The sequence below is a fragment of the Suncus etruscus genome, chromosome 15, assembly GCF_024139225.1.
Source record: "Suncus etruscus isolate mSunEtr1 chromosome 15, mSunEtr1.pri.cur, whole genome shotgun sequence".
NCBI classification, from domain to species: domain Eukaryota; kingdom Metazoa; phylum Chordata; class Mammalia; order Eulipotyphla; family Soricidae; genus Suncus; species Suncus etruscus.
The window spans coordinates 92,231,519-92,258,724 of NC_064862.1; the positions used below are offsets into that span (position 1 = coordinate 92,231,519).

General features: G+C 49.9%; 2 protein-coding genes across 2 annotated transcripts; one reads left to right on the forward strand and one right to left on the reverse strand.

Moving 5' to 3' along the window:
• Window positions 1–2,252: 2,252 nt before the first annotated feature.
• INSL3 (insulin like 3) lies at window positions 2,253–3,249 on the forward strand. The gene is made up of 2 exons (XM_049787743.1): window positions 2,253–2,448; window positions 3,044–3,249. Exons 1-2 carry the CDS (start codon window positions 2,253–2,255, stop codon window positions 3,247–3,249), a joined length of 402 nt encoding a protein of 133 aa, XP_049643700.1.
• Window positions 3,250–5,115: 1,866 nt separating this feature from the next.
• Window positions 5,116–7,144, reverse strand: B3GNT3 (UDP-GlcNAc:betaGal beta-1,3-N-acetylglucosaminyltransferase 3). The gene is made up of 2 exons (XM_049788381.1): window positions 6,536–7,144; window positions 5,116–5,667 (listed from the first exon to the last, which is right to left on the reverse strand). The coding sequence occupies exons 1-2, from the start codon at window positions 7,142–7,144 to the stop codon at window positions 5,116–5,118; spliced, it is 1,161 nt and encodes a 386-aa protein (XP_049644338.1).
• Window positions 7,145–27,206: the final 20,062 nt, after the last annotated feature.

Consider the following 27,206-nt stretch of genomic DNA (forward strand, 5'->3'; position numbering starts at 1 on the left):
CCCCCACCTGGCCCTGGAGACCGGATTGGGGGTTCAGGCAATGTGTGGTGGGGGGCAGGCAGCTACCTTCTTTGGGCATCTCATGATAGGGGACACTCGGGCTCCTGGGAGCGTCTGGACGTGGACATCCGAGTCCTAGGGTCCAGCAGCTTTTCGTCCTAGGGAGAGTGAGGGGGCATCACCCCAAAAGGCAGCAGGGGAGAGTAAAAGACTCATTTCCTTTTTCAAAGATATATATTGTTTGGGCCACATCCAGTGGTGCATGGGGGTTACTCCTGGCTCTGTGCTCCCAGGGGCTTTGGGGTGTTTGTTGAGTGAATAAAGGACTTCAATGGAGATGGCTAGTTGCTGAACTTGGGGAACAGGCGGTGTGGGAGCTTCATGGATGGTGCTCTGGGACCACTGTGGGCTCCTCGGGGCAGGGGCCCTGGGCACAGCTGCCGGCCTTGGCTCCGTCCAGGCGCTGATTAGAGGCTCCAACTGGAAGGAACTGGACGATCCGCCTCAGAGCAAGGTCAGGGCAGGGGAAGGTTGGGGGGACCAGCCTTAGGTTTGGATTTGAGGGGCCGAAGCGAGAGAACAGTGAGGAGGCTGTTTGGCTTGGATCCCCAACATCCCCTAGGGTCCCCCCCCCCCCTCAGAGCACTGCCAGGAGTGATTCCTGAAGAGCCAGGACTAATTATTGCCTAATTAGTCAGGTTTGGTGTAAAAAATGAACCAAATATTTGACTTACTGCTGGGCTCTGTGCTCTGGGATCCCTCCCTCCTGTGCTCCGAGGACTCCTGGGATCGAACCCGGGTCAGCGTGTGTAAGGCAAGTGCTCTACTGCTGTGCTAGGACTCTGGTCCCTTAATTTTTTGTTTTGTTTTGTTTTGGGTCACACCCGGTGGCATTCAGGGGTTCCTCCAGGCTCAGCACTAGAAATTGCTCCTGGCAGGCGGGGGTGGGAGGACTGTATGGGATGCCGGGATTCGAACCACTGTCCATCCTGGGTCAGCTGCATGCCAGGCAAATGCCCTGCTGCTGTGCTATCACTCTGGCCCCTAAATTTTATTTATTTATTTATTTATTTATTTTTTGGTTTTTGGGCCACACCCGGTGACGCTCAGCTCAGGGATTACTCCTGGCTATGTGCTCAGAAGTCGCTACTGGCTTGGGGGACCATATGGGACACCCAGGGATCAAACCGAGGTCCATCCTAGGCTAGCGCAGGCACCTTACCTCTAGCGCCACCACCCGGCTTAATTTTATTTTCGACACCAATATGTACCTCTCTGCTAATGCCAGGCCTGGGGCTTCAATCCAGCTTCACACTTCACCAGTGCCTGCTCCCCACCATCGAGTGTCTCCCCTGACACCAGCCCAACTTCTCCACATGCCCCAGGACACCCCCAGAGTCAGCTTCCTACCAAGTTCCCCCTTTGCCTTTCCAACTTCCTTTTTTTGTTTTTGTTTTTGGGCCACACCCGGCAGTGCTCAGGGGTTACTCCTGGCTGTCTGCTCAGAAATAGCTCCTGGCAGGCACCATGTGGGACACCGGGATTCGAACCAACCACCTTAGGTCCTGGATCAGCTGTTTGCAAGGCAAACGCCACTGTGCTATCTCCCCGGGCCCTCCCAACTTCCTTTTACCGCAATTTCTGTTGTTATTTTGTTTTGGGCCCATTCTGGGTGGTTCTCAGGACCAACCCTGGGGTCTGTGCTCAGGGCTGACCCCTGTCTCTGTGCTCGGGCTGACTTCTGGCCCTGGGCTCAGGACTCACTCTTGACTTAGTGCTCAGGGCTCGTTCCTGGCTGTGCTCAGAAATCACTCCTGTCAGGCACAGGGGACGATTTGGCATGCTGGGGAATCGAACCTGGGCCCATGCGTGCAAGGCAAACGCCCTAGCGCTGTGTATCTTTCCAGCCCCAATCAGGGTCACTCTGGACTCAGTGCTCCGAGCTGACTCCCAGCTCTGTGCTCAGGCTCACTTCTGACTTTGTCAGGGCTCAAACCCGGGCTAGCTGAGCACTGCAGGTTCCTCCTCCCGGTCTGCCCCCAACCCCCGTAAGCATCTTTTGATTTTCAGATTTTGGCCTCCCTTGGCACCCGCGGCTGGCTGAGCGCCCAAGGCCCGGCCGGGTGGGTGGGTGGATGGGGGACCCTGGCCCCGACCCGTCCTCGACCCTCTGGGGCGCCCAGCTGCGGGCCCGGGGTGGGGCGGCCCGGACGCTTATAACGGGGCGCGGCGGCCTCGGGGTGCGTCCTGCGATGGCCCTCCGGACACTGCCCTGGGCTCTGGCGCTGCTGGGCGCCGCCCTCGCCCTCTCCCTCGCCCCGGCCCGGGCCCAAGAGCGACCCGAGCAGCTCTGCGGCCTCCGCTTCGTGCGCACCATCGTGCGCCTCTGCGGGGGTCCCCGCTGGGCCCCCGAGGACAAGGACAGGCAGCCCCCGGGGGGCGGCGACCGTGAGTCCTGGCCGGGGTCGGGGTGAGGGACCCAGGATCCTTGGGGACTCAAGGGGCACCGCCTCCAGACTGCCCTCTGAGCCTGCCCCAGTTCGCGCTTTGGAGTTGTGCAAGGCGCTGACCAGCTCAGGCTGCTTGGACCGGAAAGGAGCGACCGAGGGAGAGTGGCAGCTGACCAAGGGACATCCCCGCGCTGAGCAGGGACTGGCAGGAGGAAGCTCTGAGTACAGAGTTGGGTGGGAGTCAGCCCCGAGCAGAGCCAGCAGTGATCCCTTGAACCCGGGTCAGCTGTGTGCTAGGCCACAGCTCTTTCCCTGCTGTTCTATCGCTTAAGTCCAGGGTGATCCCCAGGCTCACAGGTTTGGTCCCAAACCCCGGGAACAGTGAATCAGACACCTGGTCCTGCGTTGCTGCCGGTCCCAGCACCCGGGCGGTGAGATAGGGTGAGGGTCATCCTGGGTGGGCCCAGGGCCAATGACACACCTCAGGGTGCCAGCCCCAAACTCGGGAACCAGGTCCCACCGCCCATGTGGGGTTCGAACTCACAGCCCAGGGTGTTTCAAGGGTCCCCTGCTGAACCCTGCTCTATCTCCAGAAGAACTTCTGCAGTGGCTGGAGCGGAGCCGACTCCAGGGACTTGCCGCCGCCAGGGACCCCGAGCTGGACCCAGGCCCAGAGACCCTTTGGCCCCCCAGAAACCGCAAGAGCCGAGGGGCTGCCCCAAGCCCCTTGAACCCGGCCTGGCACTGCTGTCTCCACGGCTGCACCCGCCACACCTTGCTGAGCCTGTGTCCCCACTGATGGGCTTGGAGCTGCCTGCCCCTGGCTGAGTGAGCCCGAATCCCCAGCTGGCAATTCCCTCTATAAACTCTTGCAGAATTCAAAGCTGTTTCTTCTTGGGGTGGGGAGGGTTGGGTTTGGACATCAGGGGATCCCTGTTCCCAGTCTGATCTCCATCTGGGCCCTCAGAGGAGCACAGCGGGGAGGGCGTTGCCGAACCAGGTTCAATTCCCATCATCCCATGGGGTCCCATGAGCCTGTCAGGAACGATTCCTGAGCACAGAGCCAGGAGTCAGCCCCCAGGTCGCTGAGTTTATGTCCTTCTTTTTTGCCACAACTGGAGACACTCAGGGTTTACTCCTGGCTCTGCACTCAGAATTGCTCCTGGCTCCAAGGACCATGTAGGATGCCAGGAATCTGGACCAGAAAATCTGGGTCCATCCTGGGTCAGGCATGTGCCCCACCACTGTGCTATTGCTCCGGCCCCTTCTTTTCTTCCTCCCTCTCTCTGTTCGGGTCCCACCTTGCAGCGCTCAGGGGTTGCTCCGGAGTATGTTCTGGAAAGGAGACCTTTCAGCTGGAACAGTCCTGGGAGGAGTTAACCCTTGAGAGTAAATGACGGAAAACTTGGGACATTCAGAAATTCACAGTTTAATTCTCAGACTCCCCCCAGAGCCTGCCCTGCAGTGACACCCCCCAGGTTTAAATCCCAGGCTCCTGCCAGCAGGTGGCAAGGTGGGGGTGGGCAGTAGCACCCACAGAACCCCCAGTCTGGAGAAAGCAGGAAGTGAGGGAGGGGGTTGGCTTCAGGTGCTCAGGGCGACCCGAGAACCCAATTTCCTCCTTCTCTGGGCAAAGTGGAGTGGAGGGTATGTTGGTCTCTGGGTTTTCAGGGTGCAGAATGAGAGCGCTGCATATTCTGGGGACTCTGGACCCTGAAGATCCCACTTTTGGGTCAGAGACTCACCTCAAGCTAAGCAGGGGTTGAGGTCTTGGGTTTGACCCCAGCACTGAATATGTATAGTCCCCTGCACCTCATGGGGGTTTCCAAAATAAATAAGAACGGAGGAAGGAAAAAACAACAACAACAACAAACAGAGGAAGGACAAACCATCAAACCCAGGACATGTTTCACAGATCATCTTCACGCAAGAAAAACCCAGGTCCCCCTGAGCACTACTCAGAGTGAGCCCCAAACTTGGGGCTGAAGGGGACCCCTCAAGAATGTAAAAAACTTCGGTATCAGCAGCAGGTGGTCCTGGGAGCTCATGAAAGTAAGATGGCGGCAGATACAAAGGGGGGAGCCACTCCTGGATCTGGGAGAGGCCCTGGATTGTGAGGGGGCCAATGTGGCCAAACTGAGGAAATGCTGGGCACAGGTCTAGCTGATGGGGAACCCGGGATGGCCCTGGATGGGGAGAAAAGCGAAAAACGAAGGTTTAGGACAACGGAGATGGTAACCCAGGTTCGATCCCCAACATCCCATACAATTCCCTGAACACAGAACCCCTAAGTGCCAACGGGTGTAGCCCCAAACAAACAAACAACAAAAACAACAACAAAAAAGTCAAATCAGCTCTGAGCATGTCACAGCATGGTCCTCAACCCAAACCCTAAATCCCAAAGCAGCACCCCACCAAAAAAAAAAAAATCAAACAAAACCTTCCCCATAAAGTGCTCCAGCCTGCCTGGAGCTGCTGCAGAGAGATATACACAGGGTGGAGGAGGAGAGGATGTCCTCCCTTCAGCCTTGAGTCGTGGAAGCAAAGCTGTCGGGCTTTGAAGGATGCATAGGAGTTTGCCGGTGGGCCGTGTTTCTCTTTGGATGGCTCCTGGAGTCTCTGGGTGCCTCGGTCCATCCACACCAGAGGAGGAGGAGGAGGGCCCTCAGTCCACGCGCACAGTCTGGCCGCAGCCCTTCAGCGGGCGGCTCAAGGCATCCCACATGAGCATCATTTCGTAGGGCAGGAAGCGGTGGACCAGCAGCAGGTGCCGGTAGAAGCAGGGGTCGAAGGAGGAGCGCGCAGGGCTGGGCGAGTGCACACCGGCCGTGCGCACCCCGGAGTGCGAGGCGGGCAGCAGGCCCTGGTGGCGCAGGCACATGCCCAGGAAGACGTCGTCGATGGGGAAGAGGGGCAGGGCCCGGGCCCCCCGACGCAGGGCCCCGGCCGTGAAGCGGGACAGCAGGAAGCCGCCGCCGCCACAGTAGGGCGGGTAGTGCTCGTCGGCCGTCACCACCTTGGGCACATAGTACTTGCTCCAGGGCTCGCGGATGGGCCCCACGTTCTGGATGAGGTGGCCCGAGAAGAGGTGGTTGTCGGGGTTGTGGCCCCGCAGGAAGGCCACCATGTTGTCCGTGTGCGCGAACACGTCGTCGTCCCCGTTCAGCTGGAAGCTGGCCAGCGGGCAGTGGGTGGCCTGCCACTCCAGGAAGAGGACCTGGGGGACGGGAGGTGTGAGGGGCGCAGGGAAGACACCCCAAGGCACACACGTACTGGCACGCATATGCACGCACACACACACACACACACATACACACACGCCTTGGGGATCCCTTCCTCCTGTCCCAGGTCTGCAGTCCAAATGGCTGGCATCCCCCAAGGTCACTGCTGAGTGGCAGGCAGGGCCAGGAGAAAGTCCTGAACGGCGCAGGGTAAGGCCCCCAAACCGAAAGGAAAAAGTAAAATAAAATAAAATGAAAAGAAAAGATGTGTGATGTTGGAGTGATAGCAGTGGGGAGGGTGTTTGCCTTTCATGCTGCCAACCTGGGACAGCTCTGGGTTGAGAGAGGGAGAGAGAGAGAGAGAGAGAGAGAGAGAGAGAGAGAGAGAGAGAGAGAGAGAGAGAGAGAGAGAGAGAGAGAGAGAGAGAGGAGGGGACGGAGGGAGAGAGGGAGAGACTGGAGCAATAGTACAGCAATAGGGTCTTTGCCTTGCAAGCAGCTGACCCAGAAGAGACCTGAGTTCGATCCCCAGCACCCCAAATGGTCCCCCGAATCTGCCAGGAGTGATTTCTGAGCACAAAGCCAGGAGTAACTCCTGAGTGCTGCCACTGTGTGTGTCCCCAAAACAAAAAAACAAACAAAACAGAAGAAGATTTCTCTCTTGGGGCCCTCATTTTGATCCCCAAATACTGTGCCCAGCAACGTGCAGGTGACATGGGGAAGGCAATGGTGGAGAGATGGAGGAACTGGGGACCCACCAAAAGCCTCTCCCATCTCCCTTCCTCAGAGGGAGGGAACCCGAGGCAGAAGGCGGCAGCTCCCCCCAAACCAAGACCTCCCATCCCGGGACGGACGGGCACCCACCTGCTTGAGTGTGAGGTTGAAGAAAGTGTCGTGGAAATCCCACTGCAGGATGTCGCCGTAGGTGCGGGCCTCCAGGGTCAGCAGCCGGTTCACCTTGCGGGCCTCATGCGGGTGGCGCGCGGTGCCCAGCAGGAAGAGGAGGCGCACAGGTGCTCCCTGGGTGCTCCTATCGCGGCCCCAGGTGCGCCGCACCACCTCGCGCCTCTCGTAGTTGCCGGGCGAGGACTTGATGGCCAGCAGCAGGAAGGGCGCGGGCTGGCACTTGGTGGCCGGGGGCGCTTGCAGCAGGCGGAACTCCCGGCAGTGTCGGTGCAGCAGGAAATCTCGCACCTGGGCCGGCTGGTCGGTGAAGTTGGGCAGCTGCGCCATGGAGAGGTTGGCCAGGCAGGGCGCGGGCGTGGGCACGGGGCCCCGGGGCGCAGGCTGTGCCAGGTCCGACAGCTCCAGCAGCTGCTGCTGCTGTAGGCCCAGGTCCCCCGATCCAGCTTGCCTCTCCTCCTTCCTGCAGGTTGGGGGCTCCTGGTGCAGGGTGAAGAGGAAGAGGAGGGTGACCGCCACCAGGGATGCCAACAGGACCACCTCTGTCCGCTGCAGCCGGGGAGAGCGCATCCTGCTCCGTCTGGGGAACAACCCTGTGGCACACCTGCACAGGGTGAGAGAGGAGGACATTGAGTGTGCCAGAGGGGGGCGGGGACAGACTCCCCTCGAGTCCCCCCAAGTTCCACCAGGAGGTTAGGTCGCAAGTGCAGAGCCAGGAGTAGGCCCTGAGCACAGCCCCATGTGGCCTAAAGATTCCCCCCATCATAACAATTTTCCTCGTGAGCAACAGAACAGCGGGGAGGGTGTTTGCCTGGCATATGGCTGACTCGAGTTTAATCCCCAACATCCCATATGGTCTCCTGAGCCTTCAGGGGGTGGTGGTGGTGGTGCTATTTCTGAATGTAAAGCCAGGAGTAGCCCCTGAGCACTGCCGGGTGTGACCCAAAAACCAAAAGAGAGAGAGAGAGAGAGAGAGAGAGAGAGAGAGAGAGAGAGAGAGAGAGAGAGAGAGAGAGAGAGAGAGAGAGAGAGAGAGAGAGAGAGAGAGAGAGAGGAGAGACAGACAGACAGGCAGACAGACTACTTTGCAAAGAAACAAAATGGGAGCCTTCTTTTCCTACCTTGTTGTTACCCCTTCCCCCAACTTCCTCCTATTCTCACCTGGAGAGGGAGACCCACCCATACCTGGAAGGGGTCCATGCAAGGTAACTAAGGGGTTGCCTCAGGAGTGTGGGGGAGTCAGGGAGATTCAACAAGAGAAGCCTCAGCTGGAAGGGCAGAGAGATCAGGGTGAGGATGAGATGCAGGCCAGGTGAAGGTGACGGCTTAAGAGGTTAATTTAGAAGCCATGTAAGATTTACACAAGGTGGCTACGCTATTATTATTATTATTTTGGTTCTTGGGGTCACACCCAGCAGATCTCAGGGGTTACTCCTTGCTCCACACTCAGAAATTGCTCCTGGCAGGCTTGGGGGACCATATGGGATGCTGGGATTTCAACCACTGACCTGCACGCAAGGCAAACGCCTTCCATGCTATCTCTCCAGCCCCCCACTAGGGTATTATTAATAAAGCTTCATGTTTCCTGACTTCAACTGACTGCTTGTGGATCATTTCCTTGCCGGCCAGAAGCGGAAGCAGGCACCCAGGGTGGCCGAGAAAGGCCTCACCAGCCATCCACCATCAGCCAGCAACATCATAGGACTGGTAATTTAATTAATTCTACACCTGGGCCTGGCATCAGTCCTCAAATAAACCCCTAGTTTGGACATGAAACTTAGAAGGCTGTCCTCCCACCTAGAACTAGTTGAGTGGTCTCTCATTTCTTCACTGCCCGTGCATCTACTCTTCTCATGGGGACTCAGAGGTCTACAACGCAGCTGGACCGCAAAGCTAACTGTGACAGTCTGTACTCAGAAATAACAACTCCCCGAAGCGCTTGGGGGACCTTAGGGAATGTCGAGAATCAGACTTGGGTTGGCGGTCCTGCTGACGCGTCGCACTGACTCTTTCTTGACTTTTAATCAGCACCCCCTAACCCCCGGCTTCTCACAGATCAAAGTCCCAAAACTGTCTTCCTTGGAAAACTATTGGTTACTTAAAATCCCTAACCAGGGGTCCTCAAACTTTTTAAACAGGGGGCCAGTTCACTGTCCTTCAGACTGTTGGAGGGCCAGATTATAGTAAAAATAAAAATTATGAACAAATTTCTATGCACACTGCATATATCTTATTTAGAAGTGAAGAAACAAAATGGGAATAAATACAATATGTGGTCCGCGGGCGGCCGTAGTTTGAAGACCCCTGCGGCCTAACCCATTCCCTGGGGTGCAATCTTGGCTCAGTGCTGGGCATCTTTCCTACTCTGGCCCATCTAATCCCATTTCTTGTTGTCTGTGTCCAATTCTGACTACTTCCTTGGGGCCGGAGCAGTGATGCGAAGCAGTAAGGCGTCTGCCTTGCCAGCACTAGCCTAGGATAGACGCAGTTCAATCCTGACCCATATGGTCCCCTAAGCCAGGAGCGATTTCTGAGGACAAAGCCTGGAGTAACCCCTGAGCGTCACCAGGTGTGGCCCCTCAAAACAAAACAAAACAACAACACCAATTCTGACTCCCCAAGTCTGCAGCTTTTTCATGAGAGGGTCCCCCAACATCTCCCTGCACATGGCAGGTACCCTCCACCCTGAACAGTAAGATTCAGGGAACTTGGGAATGAAAGAGAAGACCCTTCCCTCTGACAAACTCCTATTCATCCTCCTAAACCCCAGTCTTGTGTTCCTGTGGCTAGAAATTCCACCCTGAAGTCATTTTCAGTTTAGTTTTTTTCTTTTTTGTCCCCTAGTGTTGGTCTGAGCAGTTCTGACCTCGGTGTCCGATCCCTCAGGGCACCCCAGTGCACTTGGGCACTCAACCTACCTTGGGGTGTTCAGGGCTCCCCTGCGGGAAGAGGAGGACTCCCTGGATTTCACTCAGCAGCTCCGTTAAAACCAGGAAGAGTGAAGCTTCCTGTTCATGCCCCGCCCCGGTCCCCCCCCCAGCTGCTTCCCCTCGGCCATCAGATCGGCCTTAGTCCTGTGGGGTAGACTGGGGAGACGTCGGGCCCTGAGCTGACCTGGCCCTGGGGCTCCTGTCACGGACCCCCCAAGCAGACCAGAGTTAAAGGTTTCTGTGGGGGGCATTAAGGGGTGCAGACACCTACGCTCGGTGGTGCTCAGGGTTGTTCCTGCCTCTGTGCTCAGGACTGACCCTGGGAGCACTGGGTGGCATCTGAGTGGAATATTCGAACCCGAGTCCGGAGGATGTGAGGCACGTGTCACTACCCCGACCATGGACACTTTTGTTGTTGCTGTTGTGTTTGCTTTCGGGCCTCATCTGATGGTGCTCAGGGCTGGCTCCTGGCGCTGCATTCAGAAGTTTCTACTAGCAGGCTCGGGGGACTCTATGGGTTTTTTTTTGGGTTTTGGGCCACACCAGGCGGCACTCAGGGATTCCTCCTGGCAGGCTCGGGGACCATATAGGATGCTGAGGATGGAACCACTGTCTGTCCTGGGTCAGCTGCATGCAAGGCAAACATACTAACACTTTGCTATCTCTCTCCTCTCTCTCCCTCCCTCCCTCTCCCTCTCCCTCTCCCACTCCCTTCCTCCCTCTCCCCCCCAACCCCCCTCTCTCCCTCCCTTTCTCCTAGGCCAGGAGTATTTCACTCGCGACCTTTGCTCCAGACACATGTCACCACTAGGAAGCCCCAAATGTCATCGAATCACCAGCTCCGAAACCCAAGACCGAAACAGTGAAAGGATGAGCTGGAGAGACAGGACACAGGAGACTGAGGATGACAACAGAGATGGGACCCCTCACAAGGGCCCTGCAGGAGTAGGGGACTCTGAAACACTCAGATATGGGACTAGCCCAAAAGGCATCTTGGAGTGAGGCTGTGACTGGAGCCCTGCATGGGCCCCAAGCTGCAGAGAGGCCATCAGGGCGAACCCCCAAATCTCGCCACCCAGTGCAAACTTGGAGGCCTGAATCTCTGGAGCTTTGTGGATTCCTGAACCCCAAAGTGTCAGAGCTCAGGGGACAGCACAGCCATCAGGGATCCAACCCGCAGGATCCCTACCCCCAGTGGATCCCCAGAACTGCCTAGAGGAACCCCCTGAACTCCCAGCTAAGCAATAGAGCTGCTTTGTTCCTTCCTGCAGGGAAAAGGGGCTCAGATTGAGGCCCGGGGGAGGGTGCCGCTGGGTGACAACAGCAGGCACTCAGCTGACAATGAGTCCCCCACCGCCCCAAATGTCAACAGGGCCAAGATTTTGCAGAGCTGACCTGTTAAGTCAACAAGGAAACGGAACCAGTGTTCAGAATAACTGAATGACAGTGATGGATAAGCAGAATAGAAGGAGGACAGAGGTGACTGGCCACACCCGCACCCCAGGCACTTCCTGCTTGTGGAGACCGGATGTCAGGGGACACTGAACAGGGACCTTGAGGAATATGGGGCTCAAGATGGGCCAGCGTGGAGTTTGCAAGGGAAGCCCCACTCCCCACGTGGTCCCCGAGCTTGGCCAAGGACCCCAAAAACCACACAGGCAAAATGCTGGATTCCTTCCCGGCCTGGGCAACAGGATAGTGGGTTGATCCCCAGGCATCCCACAGGATCCCACCACCACTGCCACCAGGAGTGATGCCTAGAACAAAACCTGGAGTGATCTCTGAGCCCAGAGCCAGAAATGAGCCCCGAGCACAGAGGGAGTAGAGCCCAGGCCCCCCTGCGTTTCCAGGTGTGAAGAGAAACAAAAACAAACCAACAAAAGGCAGTTTAGTGGGGTGGGGAACACACCCCCATTGGGGGACTGAGTTTGCAGCATCAAAGCCTCAGAATGACAATAGGCAGGCAGGCAGGCAGGCCTAAGAAGGGCTGGGGCTGCTCACTGGCCCGTGGAGGGCTGTGGCTGGCCCTCGGGGAACAGCAAGAGGCCCCCAGAGCCAAGGGCAGTGGGTTGGGCCATGGCGCTGTCCAGGCAGGGCCAGAGATGATCCTCCCTGAGTACTGGGGCCTAGCAGAGCAAACATGGAGGAAGAGAAGTGACCAAAGAAAACAATTCCTGGGCCAGGGGGGAGGGCTGGGGGTTGGGGATGTTCCTGGCAGGTGCCTGGGCCCAGGGCCTGAAACCTGTGCGCAGTGTTCGAAAAGGATTTTTTGGGGGTGGGGCACACCTGTGGTGCTCAGGGTTCCTCCTGGCACTGCACTCAGAAATTGCTCCTGGCAGGCTTGGGGAACCATAAGGGATACCCAGGACCAAACCCGGGTCCACTGAGTGCAAGGCAAATGGCCTCCCCGCTGTGCTAGCCCCCCAAAAAGATTTTTTGATTAGGTGTATCTACCTGAGATCCGCCCATTCCTGGGAGTGGTCTTTGAAAAGGTAGATAAGCCTTTGAGCCAGGGGATTAGGGGCGTCTGCCCTGCTGGGCTCTCTGGCTTTTGGGTATTTGCTTCTTGTGGTCTTTGACCAGCATGGAGGTCAAAGGAAGATGACTGAAAGGAGTTAAGATGCAGGGCTAGCCAAGAATGGCTGAGTGCTTGAAAGGTTATGATGTAGGCCACACACATGTGGTGAATAGGGCATGAATAAAGTTGATGCTTCCTGATGCCTGTCTCTGGATGAGTCTGATTCTGCCGTTCACCTAACCTGGGACCCGCCAGCTGAATGGGGGTTGTGGAGCCACTTGGCCTGGGATGGCAAAGAAAGGCCTCAATCCACTTCCATCCAGCACCATCCTTAATTATTTGATTCTACACTAGCTCCCAAAAAAGATTTTTTTAAAAGTTTGCACCTTGGGGCCGGGAAGGTGGCACTAGAGGTAAGGTGTCTGCCTTGCAAGCGCTAGCGTAGGATGGACCTCGGTTCGATTCCCCGGCGTCCCATATGGTCCCCCCAAGCCAGGGGCAATTTCTGAGCGCATAGCCAGGAGTAACCCCTGAGCGTCAAACGGGTGTGGCCCAAAAAAAAAAAAAAGTTTGCACCTTATGGGGTCGGAGCAATAGCACAGTGGGGAAGGCGTTTGCATTGCACTGTCCAACCTGGGTTCAATCCTATAGTATAGGGTCTTTCAAGCACTACCAGGAGTGATTCCTAAGAGCAAAGCCAGGAGGAAGCCTTGAATAGTGCCAGGTGTGGCCCCCCAAACCAAAAAAATGAATGAATGAATGAATGAGCATCTCTTGGCCAGCTCTGCTGGTACCAGGGATGGGTCCGAGCCAGGCTGAGTGTCTCCACTCGAACCCAGGCCATCCTTTGTGTGTTTGTTTTATTTGGAGGGGCCACCCCGGACTGTGCTCGGGTCACTCCTGGAGGATCGTGACGGGTGCCAGGGATTGAACCCCAGTTGACTGTGTGCAAGGTTGAGTCGCAGCAGCATGAGGGCCCTTGAGCCATCTACACTGCAGGCCGCGGGACCTCAGCAGCCTGAAGTGTGGACACAGGTACGGGGAAAGCCAGGCGTGGCACCCACTGGTTGTGTCTGGCTGTACACAGCACCGAAGCTCTGTTTTAGGGACACTGATTCACCTTGTGCTCGGTCCCCTGGAGTCCCCCTCCCTGCCATCTGTCCCTCGTGGAGCCAAGCTGGGCAGGAAGCAGGATTTTCCCTCCCGCCTGCCACCCGCCCTGCCCAGTGTCCGGATCGCAGTGTCCACGGGAGTGGCGGGCGACACCCCAGGAATTGGTAGCATCCGGCTCAGCCGACCTGGGAACACTGGTGGGACACACGCTGACTGCCCCGTCCCCCCACCAGGCCAACAGAGCTGGAAAGTGTCCAGAGCAGAGAACGGTGGGGGTATCTTCTAGGGGTGCTTTGGGGAGGGGGCAACATCATGTGGGAAGAGCAGAGGGAGGCAGAGAGTTAGGGACCCCAAGATCTGGAAGAGGAACTGGCAACAACCAATGTCTTTATGTCTTTCCTCCTTTCCTCCTTTCTTTTTTGGCTTTGGGGTCACACCCGGCAGCACTCAGGGATCACTCCCGTCTTTACACTCAGAAATCGCTCCTGGCAGGCTCGGGGGACCATATGGTTGCTGGGATTCGAACCACCATCCCTCTGCAAGCAAGGCAAATGCCCTACCTCCATGCTATCTCTCTGGCCCCCTCTCCTCCTTTTTTTTTTTTTTTGGTTTTTGGGCCACACCCATTTGACGCTCAGGGGTTACTCCTGGCTATGTGCTCAGAAATCGCCCCTGGCTTGGGGGGACCATATGGGATGCCGGGGATCGAATAGCAGTCCGTTCCTTGGTAGCGCTTACAAGGCAGACACCTTATCTCTAGCGCCACCTTCCCGGCCCCCTCCTCCTTTTTTTTTTTTTTTTTTGTTTAATGGCATGGGGGTGACATCCAGCTAAGCTCAGGCTAATTTCTGAGGCAGTGCCCAGAAATCACCTCTGGCAATAATCAGGGAGTCATATCTAGTGCCAGAGATCAAAGCCAGGTCAGCTGCATGTAGAGCAAGTGCTTACCTGGGTTTTTTTTGTTTTTGGGTCACACCCGGCAGTGCTCAGGGGTTATTCCAGGCTCTAAGCTCAAAAATCACCCTTGGCAGGCACGGGGGACCATATGGGTTGCGGGGTTTGAACCAATGACCTTCTGCATGAAAGGCAAACGACTTACATCCATGCTATCTCTCCGGCCCCTCCCCTCTCCTCTTTTATATATGGTTTTATAGGGTCACATTCAGCGTACTCAGGGGTTACTTCTGGATCTGTGCTCAAGGCTCACTCCTGGTTCTGCAGTCAGGGCTCACTTATGCAGTGCTCAGGGGTTACTTCTGGCTCTGTGCTCAGAAGTTACTCCTGCCTCTACGCTCAGGGATCACTCCTGGAAGTGCTTGGGGGACTCTATGGGATGCCAGGGATGAAATCGATCGGCCAAGTGCAAGGCAGATGCCCACCTCGCTGTGCTATTGCTCCAGCAGCCCCTCCTGTTATCTTAAAATATATATATTTGGTTTTTAGGCCACTCCCGGCAGCGTTCAGGGATCACTCCATCTTCTGCACTCTGAAATCATTCCTGGCAGGCTCAAGGGACTATGTGAGATGCTGGGGATCAAACCCGGTTGCATCTGCATGCAAAGCAAATGCCCTACCTCTGTGCTATCACTTGCCCCCCCCATCTGTTGTGTGTGTGTGTGTTTTTTTTTTTTTTTTGGTTTTTGGGCCACACCCGGCAGTGCTCAGGGGTTACTCCTGGCTGTCTGCTCAGAAATAGCTCCTGGCAGGCACAGGGGACCATATGGGACACTGGGATTCGGGATTTGAACCAACCACCTTTGGTCCTGGATCGGCTGCTTGCAAGGCAAACACCGCTGTGCTATCTCTCCGGGCCCCTGTTGTGTTTTTTTAAGCAGAGTTCCATGCAGAAGGGGAGGTGCTGCAGATGGCCTAAGGGACCCCCCCCAAGTCCCCAGGGGCATTTTGAAGCGCCCCTCCAAGCCCCACCCAACACACTCAGGACACGAAGAACCTCCAGAACCTCCTGGCATTTGGCGCTGTAGCCAAGCCTGACTGATGGTGGGGAGGGGCGAATCCTGGTCTGGCCCCTGCCCAAGTCCCAGGAAAGCACAGAAGTCCCATCCAGGAGGGCAAGGTACCCCCTCTTAGCCTGGGCCTGTGGGACTCTATTCTGAGATGGGTGAGGAATGGTCTGGCCCTCCCAAAAAACCCCACAACTGATAGAGGCAGCTGGAGTCAGAACACTGTGGATGGGAGTTATTCATACACGTGGCCAACCAGGCCAGTGGACACAGGTGACCCCGTCCCTTCCCTCCCCGGCCCCCTGCAGGGACCAACAAATATTCGTGACGGGCCCCGAACTTTTGCGCAATGAGGAAAAAGCTTCCCAGACCTGCAGCTGGTGAGGTGGAAATATCGAAGTAGAGGTTGCATTATTGCTGATAACTGGGTGGGGGAGGAGAGGGAGAGGGAGAGAGAGAGAGAGAGAGAGAGAGAGAGAGAGAGAGAGAGAGAGAGAGAGAGGGAGGAGATGGGCATGTACGCCCTGCCAGAGGAATCCAGTAGAGAGAGCCACGCAGCCCATGTGACCCATAGACTTTCAGTATTTCCAAAGACTTGATCTCTGAACCCCAATCCTTAGCTTGAGTTGGGCCTAACCCTTCCTGAAGGGCTGCGGCTGCATTTTGTAAATACAAAAAAATAATAAGGCAAAAATAGAGCCAGAGCTTACAGGACTCCCCGGAGAGGTCTCTGAGAAGGAGCTGTGAGTTCACAAACACACACACCCCAGTTTGCTGATAAACTCCCTGATAAGAGAAAGAGGGAGTAGGGTTTTGGCATGGAGGAACCTTATTTGATTTTGGGTGATGCTGAGGGCTCACTTCTGGCTCTGTGCACAGCAATTACTCCCGGGGAACCCAGCCACCAGGATGTACCCCCGAGTCACAAACATGCCCTCCCCGATTTCCCATAGGCCAGCTCTGGACTCTGGTCCTTTGCACCTGCTCCAAGAACCTCCTCTGAAACTCAGGCCAGGCCTAACATCTGAGACCAAAAGACCAGGAGACCTCAAAAGACAGGAGGAGAGAGGGTTCCCCAACTCTGCCTGCCCAGTCTCAGCTGAACCTTCACGTGCAACTCAGGGGGAAACTGAGTCTGGGGAAGGGGCCAGGCATGCGTTGTAGGGAGCCCCTTAGAGCAGGCAGACTTGAGAACTGAATGTTAACCATTTAAGACGTAAAGGCACCAGAGAGCCATAATCAAAGCAGGTAGCCTTGAGAATGAAATGTAAACATTTAATGGGGCCGGGTAGGTGGCGCTGGAGGTAAGGTGTCTGCCTTGCAAGCGCTAGCCAAGGAAGGACCACGGTTCGATCCCCCGGCGTCCCATATGATTCCCCCCAAGCCAGGGGCGATTTCTGAGCACATAGCCAGGAGTAACCCCTGAGCGTTAAACGGGTGTGGCCCAAAAAACCAAAAAAAAAAAAAAAACATTTAAGATCCCCCTTATCTGTACATTCCACATCCCGTTATCAGTTCATCCCCGACCCGATGGAGACCTGATGGAGACAGCCCACTATCTGCACAATGGAGCCTGTTATTCGTCCTGTTCAATATCTACCTCTTATTGACACATTTCCGAGTGCAGCTGTGCCCACAAAATAGTATTTAAGCGGGGCCTTGAGTTTCAATAAAGGGAATTGGATTCGGATTTGCCTGGAATCCTATTCCCACTTTCGTCTGTCTGCGTGTCTGTCTCTGTCTTTGGGTATGCGCGATCTCCCTCCAAGAAAGAATAACCCTGGGCCCGGAGAGATAGCACAGCCGTGTTTGCCTTGCAAGCAGCCGATCCAGGACCAAAGGTGGTTGGTTCGAATCCCGGTGTCCCATATGGTCCCCCGTGCCTGCCAGGAGCTATTTCTGAGCAGACAGCCAGGAGTAACCCCTGAGCACTGCCGGGTGTGGCCCAGAAAGCAAAAAAAAAAAAGAAAGAAAGAATAACCACATCTTAACTGGTGTCCCTGCAGGAAGGGGCTCCCACAGTTTCCTGATTTCAACATTAACAGGACAGGTGGGAAAACTGAGGCACAGAGTCAGCAAGGGGAAGCCTGATGTCTGCTTTAAGCTGCCTCCAGGTGGGGCGGGAGATAGCATGGAGGTAAGTCGTTTGCCTTTCATGCAGAAGGTCATTGGTTCGAATCCTGGCACCCATATGGTCCCCACAGCCTGCCAGGAGTGATTTCTGAGCATAGAGCCAGGAGGAACCCCTGAGGGCTGCCGGGTGTGACCCGAAAACCAAAAAAAAAAAAAAAAAGCTGCCTCCAGGTGAAGGAGATTCCCTTAGGGCTGTTCCTCAGGTGGCAGCTCCAGGGTTCTGGGTGGGTTCTTTGGAACATGGTTGTCTGGGGCTGGGCCTCAGAGGTCCCGAGTCTGGTTTCTGTCTTCCTCCCAGACAAGTGGCCCCCCGCCAAGCCTGATCATCTGGATTCCCAAGGGGGGAGGGGCAGGTCTCCCCATATTCACATCACCTGGGGCGGGTGGGCTGGGCCGGGCACACCTTTCTCTCCCTTTTAAACTTGCTGCCAATGAAATGAAATGACAAATCCAGCCAAGGACGGTGTGAACCCAACTTGACCTGGGGCTGGGTCCTTTCAGCTTCCCCCCCCAAGAAAAGGGGGAACCCTCGAAAACACAGACATTGGAGAAGGCTCCAAGTGTTGAATAATTGTTGTAATATTGTTTTTGCCTGTCATCCCACCTGGATTTTCCAGGTGGGGGTGATTAAGGAATGAAATAAAAAGCTTGTTGGGGAGGCATAGGGAGCTCTTTTGCCAGAACTGACTGCTGGTTCGGTTTGCTTTTTGGAGCTGGCTGCAACTGACAAAAGACTTTCCTTGCTGAACCTTTGGCCCCCTAATCTTTTGCATTCGTTGATTATTCACGTCGGATATTATTATCAAAGTCTCCCCCAAAAGGGGGGACAGAAGAATGGGATTCAATTTATCTTTTTGGGAATCATTCTTTGACTTGGAGACCATCAACAAGGGGTTTGACCTCCCCCCACATTTGGCGCCCGGAACAGGTGAATCTGGACCCTCTGGAACTGTAAGTGACATGTTTTATTGGAAATCACCTCTGGAGATCCTTGGCTGGTTATTATGGATACTCACGCTCACTATGCCATCTGTTATTAAATACATCGGTTTGGCATTACTCAAGTGCATTATTCTGCTTGGATATAAACCATTTGGTTTGATACTAGTAAATATCATTGTCGTTGGATGGTTGCTGCTTACAATTCAATCAAAAATTTCTACTCCAATATTTGCATTGCTTGAGTGGTCTCCATTAGTCATAGTTTGTGGAATTTCTGTGTTGGCTAATATGACTACCATATGCATAGTCATTGGCTGGTGGTTAGGAAATAGACAATGTGGAAATTGTAAAGTGATGACCAGTATGGACAATAAAAAAATTTTTCCTACGAAAATTCAGACTAAGATACAGGCTGATAAATCTAACACTGGCAGCAAAAGTATAGGTATTTTTGCCGGTAAAAAATCAACTCGGACACGTAATTTAGATACTCATAATCCAAATCAAGATCTTGACACTGATGATCAGCCTCCAGTGCTAAGTCCACAAGAGAGTCCTGATTCTGTTCACAGTATGGACTCACATGTTAATGCCAACTCAGACAATGAACCACATTCTAGTATTCCACACCTCAGACATCAGAGTCCTGTGCAAGGTACTTCTGCTAATCCAGCCTCAACTCCATTTCAAACAGTATATGTTTCAAATTATGAACCTCTTGAAATGGAGGATGTAGAACGGTTTAAGAAAGCATGTAAAGAATATGGGGCTACCTCTCCATATTGTCAGGAGGTGCTAAGCATGTGGTGTCGAAAATCAATTTGGACTCTGCATGACTTTAAAAAACTTGCTGAAATATGCCTGCCATCTAAACAGCGAACTGAATGGGAAATGTTATATGCAGAGGGTGTGAAATCCAAACTATATAGTCCAGATGGAACCAAAAAACGAGTGGCAGGGGTTAATCTCTCATATGAATTATTAATGGGAGAAAATCAATATTCAGATATACAGACACAAGCAGCTTTACCAAAGGAAATCTCAAAAATAATTAAAGACATTGCATTATCTGCATGGGAAAGAATTGATACTAACAGTACTGGTGAGGGAACCTTTTTAAGAATCATCCAAGGTCCCCAAGAGCCTTATGTAGAATTTGTGGCTAAACTCAAAGATGCTTTAAAAATACAAGTTAAAAATGATGAGGTGAGGAAATTTCTAGAAAAATGTTTGGCTTATCATAATGCTAATTCAGCTTGCAAATTGGTATTGGCTCCATTGCAGGAAAAAGCTGATTTGAATGGATTTTTATATGCATGTAGGAATGTTTATGATATACCCCATTCATTAGTAAATTCAGATCAGGTGCAAACCTTTGCAATTACTAAAGGAAATATACCTCTTTACCAAAGGGGACAAAAACTTGCCCGAAAACCAGGTCTCTGCCCAAAATGTAATAAGGGTTACCACTGGGCAAAAGACTGTAGATCTGGAAATCCCCATAGTAATAACATAGGAAGAACTTTTAATACAAACCCTAGGAGACAATTTGCCTGTTACCATTGTGGAAAACAAGGACATATTAAAAGGAATTGCCATCTTTTGTTAAATTCAGTTCCTCCAGGATCTACAATTAAAAAACAGGGAAACTCCTACAGGGCCCATCCCCAGGCCCTTACAAATCAGGGGCAAAGTCATCAAACCATAATTCTCCCCAGCCCAGCCCAAGAAGATTAATTTCAATCAGTGAATTAACACATGCCACTGTGGGCAGTGCTGGGCTTGATATAACTTGCCCAGTGGACATTACAATTTATCCAGGAGAATGCCCTTATATGCTACACACAGGCATAGTGGGACCACCACCCCCAGATACAATGGGTTTGATTCTGGGCAGAAGTTCCCTTAATGTAAAAGGTATATCAGTAATCACAGGTGTTATTGATTCAGACTCAAAGGGAGAAATTATTGTAGTTATCAATGTGCCTGTTACTTGGACTTTCAAAAAAGGGGAGACAATTGCCCAAATAGTAATAATACCTTATGTTAAATTTGGGACTTCAGATAAGATAAGAACTGGAGGTTTTGGAAGCACAGATCCAGGGGCTGCCAAAAACCCATTAGTGGCTCTGATTACTAAATGTAAAGATGAAAATCCAATGATTAAACTTAATATAGAAGGACAAGTCTTCAATGGCATGATAGACACAGGTGCTCAGATCACTGTAATTTCTGATAAAGAATGGCCAAAAAATTGGTCTCTGCAAGAAATTCCATATTCATTAAAAGGAATAGGAGGCCTGAGTTCTTGCTTGTTAAGCACAAGAACCATGGTATTTTATGGCCCAGAAAATCAAAAGGCTATAATCAGACCTCATGTGGGCCCATTCTCACCATCCCTGTGGGGCCGTGATTTGCATAAACAATGGAAGGCAGAATTCCATATTCCATTAGCTCAAGGTGAGCCTGAACCTTCTTCTGAATTAAAAACCCAAAATTTTTGGTAGGGGCCACTGCTAGTAAAACCCCAGCACCAATAAAAATAAAATGGAAATCTGATGAACCAATTTGGATAGGCCAGTGGCCCCTTAAAACTGATAAATTAAAGGTGCTGACAGAATTAGTGGAAGAACAGCTAAAATTAGGACATATTGAGCCTTCGTTTTCTCAATGGAATTCACCTGTATTTACCATAAAAAAGAAATCTGGTAAATGGAGATTGTTAATGGATCTGAGAGCTGTGAATTTATCTATGGTACCTATGGGAAAATTACAGACAGGTTTACCATCACCTGTAGTAATCCCTAAGGAATGGCCACTAATTATAATTGACCTAAAAGACTGTTTCTATCATATTCCTATTCACCCAGATGATAAACACCGTTTTGCATTCTCAGTTCCTTCTATTAATAATACTCACCCTTGCAGGCGTTTTCAGTGGACTGTTCTCCCTCAGGGCATGCTAAATTCACCAACTATGTGTCAATATTTTGTGGACAAAATTTTGAGCCCTGCTCGTGAAAGATTTCCCCAAGCTATAATTTATCATTACACCGATGATATTTTAATTACAATGAATAATGAAACAGATTTACAGAAATTATATGCTTATGTGATCAATTGTTTGCAAATGGCAGGACTGAAAATAGCTTTAGAAAAAATACAGACCATGCCACCATATCAATACTTGGGCTTTATTTTGGACAGAACATCAATACGTCCACAAAAAATTTCCATAAAAAAAGAGAACCTTAAAACGCTTAATGACTTTCAGAAACTTTTGGGTGATGTAAATTGGCTCCGCCCAGCACTAGGAATCTCAAATGCAGAGCTGTTTAATCTGTTTAAAACTTTGGAAGGTAATCCTGCATTAGATAGTCCCAGAAATTTAACACAAGCTGCTAAAAATGAATTGGACATTTTTTTGAACAGACTGCAAAAATCATTTCTCTTAAGATTTATCCCTGGAGAGAAGGTATTTTTATTAATTTTCCCTACAAAAGAAACACCTACTGCGGCTTTAATGCAACAGGCTGGTCCTTTGGAATGGGTGTATTTACATAACAAACAGCCTCAGTCTGTGATATCTTACCTGCAACTAATCTCAGAATTGATTATCAAAGCAAGACTCAGATCAATATCTTTGTTAGGTTTTGATCCAGATATAATAGTATTGCCAATACCAAAAAAGGAAATTGAGTCAATATTGCCTCTTAATGAATCTCTACAAAGGGCTCTCTCAGATTTTACAGGAGAGATTTCTTCTCATTATCCAAAAGGAAAGACCTGGGACTTTTTGAAAAAGACTCAGTTTGTTATATCTTCAATTGTGAGGGATTCTCCTATTCCCAATGCAAAAGTTTTTTATGTAGATGGATCAAGTGGGGGACGGGGTGGAATAACCGGAGAAAATATAAACATAACAATAGAAACCAAATATAAGTCTGCACAGAAAGTTGAATTAGCAACGTTAATTTATCTATTAGAAAATGTATCTGAAGCCATGAATGTCGTTTCTGATTCTTTATATGTTGTAAATTTATGCCCGGTGATAGCCACTGCCTCCCTCAATTCTCATAGTCCTATTATACAGAATTTATTAAAAAAGTTACAACACATTATTCAAAAAAGAACTGAACCTATTTTCATCACACATATTAGAGCTCATTCAGGCCTTCCAGGGCCAATGGCTCAAGGAAATAAAACTGCTGATTTGTTGGCAATGCCTATATTTAAATCACCTGTAGAGGAACATTCAGCCTTACACACAAATGCTCGTCGTTTACATGTAAATTATCAAATTCCATGGAGGCAAGCGAGAGAAATTATAAAAAGATGTAACATATGTGCCCCGCTAGCACAAAAGACTCATATAGCAGGAGCAAATCCAAGAGGCTTGCAGTCTAACGAATTGTGGCAAATGGATGTAACTCAAACAGACTTATTTCCCAAAAAACCATACCTTCATGTGGTAGTGGATACATATTCTCGATTTATTTGGGCAATTCCTATGTCTTCTCAAAAATCTAAGGCAGTTTGCAGTTTTCTTTTACAATGTTTTTCTGTTATGGGTATTCCGTATTCTATTAAGACTGATAATGGACCTTCTTATATAAGTAAAACTTTTGAATTTTTTTGTAATGAATGGCAGATAAAACATCTTAAAGGAATTCCCCACAATTGTCAAGGACAGGCAATTGTGGAAAGAGCCCATAGAACTCTGAAAACTCAATTGCAAAAGAATAGAAAAAGAGGTTTGATGCCAATGGAGCTGTTATCTTTGACTCTCATTACATTAAATTATCTAAATTTACCTCAGGGAGAGAGCTATACAGCAGGGGAAAAGCATTTTAAAGAAGATAATCAGAGACAAGAAACAACAAATATTCCAATTTGGATAAAAGAGGATAAAAAATGGATTGCTGGTTATCTCCTCTTGAGAGGGAGGGGTTATGCTTATGTTTCTACAAATGACAACCCTCCTAAGAAATTTTGGGTCCCCTTGCGTCTCGTTAGAAATCGGACTGGCACTGATGATCAAGGTCAGGTTGCTGGGACTATAGACTCCTCCCCACATCAAGTACAGAGTGCTCAAGATATTGACAGTTGTGGTGCTGCTGAGGTGACTGGGAAAGTAAGTGAAGGATCAACTTTCACACCTCATATTCTCAGTGAATCTGACAAAAGTGAAAAATCCTTACAGTCTGGACTACAAACAGAAAAACGGAAACCTGTTTTCACTGGATTACAAAATTTGGGTAACTCATGTTACATGAATTCAATATTGCAATGCTTGTATAATATTACAGACTTGACTCAGTATTTTTATCAAGATTATTATAAAAAAGATATTAACAGAGAAAATCCAAAGGGACATAAAGGTAAATTAGCAGATGAATTTGGTCATCTTATCAAAATCATGGGAAATGGATGCCATAAGTATTTCAATCCTGAAAGTTTCAAAGCAACAGTAAGTTTACTCAATGACCAATTTGCTGGACACAACCAACAGGATCCTCACGAATTATTAATGTTTCTTATAGAAGGACTACATCAAGATTTGCTTAAAAATTCAATAACAGATAAAACTGTACACTTTATAGACAATGATAAATATGAACAATTTAGAGTTTGCAAATCTATTATCTATGATACCTTTCAAGGACAGTTTAAATCTATACTACAGTGTCTTACATGTTACCAAAAGTCTGAGGTTTATGAAACATTTGTTCAGTTGTCCCTGGCTGTCAAGTCTGCAGATAAATGTACTTTACAGGAATGCCTTGTTGAATTTTTTAAAGAAGAAGATTTGAGAGATAACAATAGAATTCACTGTAATAATTGCAATACTAAAAGAGATTTTTCAAAGAAAACATATTTATGGAAAATACCTCCCGTATTGATAATTCATTTGAAACGTTTTGCTTTTGATGGAAAACAGATTAAAAAATTATACACTTATGTGGATTTTCCTTTGGAAGACCTTAATTTAGCAGAATTCACTCAAGAAGATAATAACAAGATTGAAAAATATAATTTATCATCAGTATCAAATCATTTTGGTCAAGTTCATTATGGACATTGTACTTCATATTGTAAAATTGCCACAGAACAGTATTGGATCAATTTTGATGATAAGAAGATCAAGAAGATCCCTATTGCATCGGTAAAATCTACAGCAGCATATATTTTGTTTTATATTTCTCAGAGATCTACTATGAATACTTAATGATCATTTCCTTTATTTGTTGATTATCATTGATGTTTTACTGGTCATTTTTTAGGTATGATTGCTTAATAGGAATGAATACGATGAATCCCCATTGTGGTTGTTTGTATGATGTATTTATGCCTTAATTTCAGTATTGTTTTAGGTCACTATTAATTAGAAGATTTTGCAATATATTGATGTTACTTAAGACCTATATGAAAGAAAGATTCTTAATCATTTTAATGTTGCTTTATGATTGTGTATTGATATATGTTCATTTGGCAACTTTTGACTTTTCATTGTAACATCAGTGTTTTATTGCTCTCAACATAGATTTTGAGAGGAAGGTATAATTATAGTTTTGATATAATCATAATTTTGAGTAGACTCTGTTCACAGTGCTCATTATTGATGACTGATTATAATATATTTATTGTTTCATATTTGCATTATAGAATGTTATGGTTATGGTGTATATGAAATTCTTGATCATCTAGATTCACTCGACTTTGATTTAAATTTTTTTTTGTTACTATAATTTTTTGTTATTTTGAAATATTCATTTAAACAGTTTTTTCATTATTATATTTTCAAAGTGTTTTTTCTTTTTTTCTTTTTTTGATTTAATTCAAATTTTTCTTTGGCTTTATTTTGATTCCTGTCTAATAGATATTTTTGGTGATTATAAATGAGTGTTATTCCCATAATTTTGTATAGTATGTATTTGCATATTTATCAGTTTTCTAATTTTTGTTTATAGTTTTCTTTTCCTGACACTTTATGCCTTAATTTATTATTTCTCATAATTCCCCTTTTCTTCCTAGTTCTTAACGTTTTATTTGTAGGAATCTCATCACAATTGCAAGCCTTCTGATATCGAACTGAGGAATACATCATTAACTGTTCCAGTGCTGTGTTCTATATCAAGTTACAACTCGTCTTTCCTGATTCATCAAATGTCTTTGATTGGACTTTTAGGAGTTCTATACTCCTTATTTTTTGAGAGTAATTTTGAACCTAGTAAAAAAATTTTAACTTATATATTTGTATTTTTTATGATTAAAATCTTTTAAAGTATATTTAATTTATGATTAGTGTAATTAAATGTTTTTAATTAATTGAAATTAATGTTTTTAATTTTATAGTATTTAATATTTCATTAAAGTTTTGTATTTGTAATTATGTAGTGTTGTATTGTATTGTATATTATTATTGTATTGTATTGTATACTATTATTGTTTGCTTACAAAAAAGGGGGAATTGTTGAATAATTGTTGTAATATTGTTTTTGCCTGTCATCCCACCTGGATTTTCCAGGTGGGGGTGATTAAGGAATGAAATAAAAAGCTTGTTGGGGAGGCATAGGGAGCTCTTTTGCCAGAACTGACTGCTGGTTCGGTTTGCTTTTTGGAGCTGGCTGCAACTGACAAAAGACTTTCCTTGCTGAACCTTTGGCCCCCTAATCTTTTGCATTCGTTGATTATTCACGTCGGATATTATTATCAAAGTCTCCCCCAAAAGGGGGGACAGAAGAATGGGATTCAATTTATCTTTTTGGGAATCATTCTTTGACTTGGAGACCATCAACAAGGGGTTTGACCTCCCCCCACAAGCCTGATCATCTGGATTCCCAAGGGGGGAACTGACAAAAGACTTTCCTTGCTGAACCTTTGGCCCCCTAATCTTTTGCATTCGTTGATTATTCACGTCGGATATTATTATCAAAGTCTCCCCCAAAAGGGGGGACAGAAGAATGGGATTCAATTTATCTTTTTGGGAATCATTCTTTGACTTGGAGACCATCAACAAGGGGTTTGACCTCCCCCCACAAGCCTGATCATCTGGATTCCCAAGGGGGGAGGGGCAGGTCTCCCCATATTCACATCACCTGGGGCGGGTGGGCTGGGCCGGGCACACCTTTCTCTCCCTTTTAAACTTGCTGCCAATGAAATGAAATGACAAATCCAGCCAAGGACGGTGTGAACCCAACTTGACCTGGGGCTGGGTCCTTTCAGCTTCCCCCCCCAAGAAAAGGGGGAACCCTCGAAAACACAGACATTGGAGAAGGCTCCAAGTTCAGATGCCAAGTTTTGCAGGTGGGAAGCCAAGTTTGATCCGACCCTATCTTGGGCACTGCTGGGGTTGGTTCCCCCAAACTAGAGAAGAAAGTGAAGACTCAGTCCTGGAGGCCACTTTTTTTTTGGGGGGGGGACTGTAAGGGTGTGTGTGGAGGGAAATATGTGACACGTTCCTGGGCTTGGAGGACCATCCAGGAAAGCTGGGGAGGGGGCTGAACACACCTACAGAGGGTCCGTCCTCCCTATAAGTGCTCCATCCTAAAAAGGGGTCACGCCTGTGTCCAGGGCCCAGGAGGGGACGGTGGTCCCTGAGCTCAGAGACTGAGCTTGTCAGAGTCCCTGAGCACTGCCAGGTGAGTCCCCCAAACTAAATAGAGGCCAGGAACCTCCTGGCCCGGCACCCACGGGCACCTATAGAGCGCCTGGCAGATGGGGGGCTTTTGGGGGTCCAGATGAAACACCTGATGGGGCCTCGCGGGGCTTTTGCACCAACCTGTCGGGCGTGAGGACCCCACGCCCCCCCAGACTCCCGCCCGCACCCCACGCGCTCCCACTCCCACGGGGCCCCCTGCACCCCGGCAGGGCGCCAGCACTCACCCCGCAGCGGTCTTCGCCTCTCCCGAACCGGGCTCTGACCCCACCGGACTCGGGTGAGCTCGGGACCCGCCCGGGACGAACCTGAGCCCGGCCCGACTCGCCCCGCACTGGCCGCGACCCGCCCGGCGCCAGGACCACGTTTCTCCTTG

Excerpts from the sequence above, each read along its gene's own strand:
- INSL3 (XM_049787743.1), top strand. The coding sequence starts at position 2,253 with ATGGCCCTCCGGACACTGCCCTGGGCTCTGGCGCTGCTGGGCGCCGCC. Across the intron at positions 2,449-3,043 it reads GCCCCCGGGGGGCGGCGACC|AAGAACTTCTGCAGTGGCTG; the intron begins GTGAGTCCTGGC and ends CTCTATCTCCAG.
- B3GNT3 (XM_049788381.1), bottom strand. The coding sequence starts at position 7,144 with ATGCGCTCTCCCCGGCTGCAGCGGACAGAGGTGGTCCTGTTGGCATCC. Across the intron at positions 5,668-6,535 it reads TCAACCTCACACTCAAGCAG|GTCCTCTTCCTGGAGTGGCA; the intron begins GTGGGTGCCCGT and ends CCCGTCCCCCAG.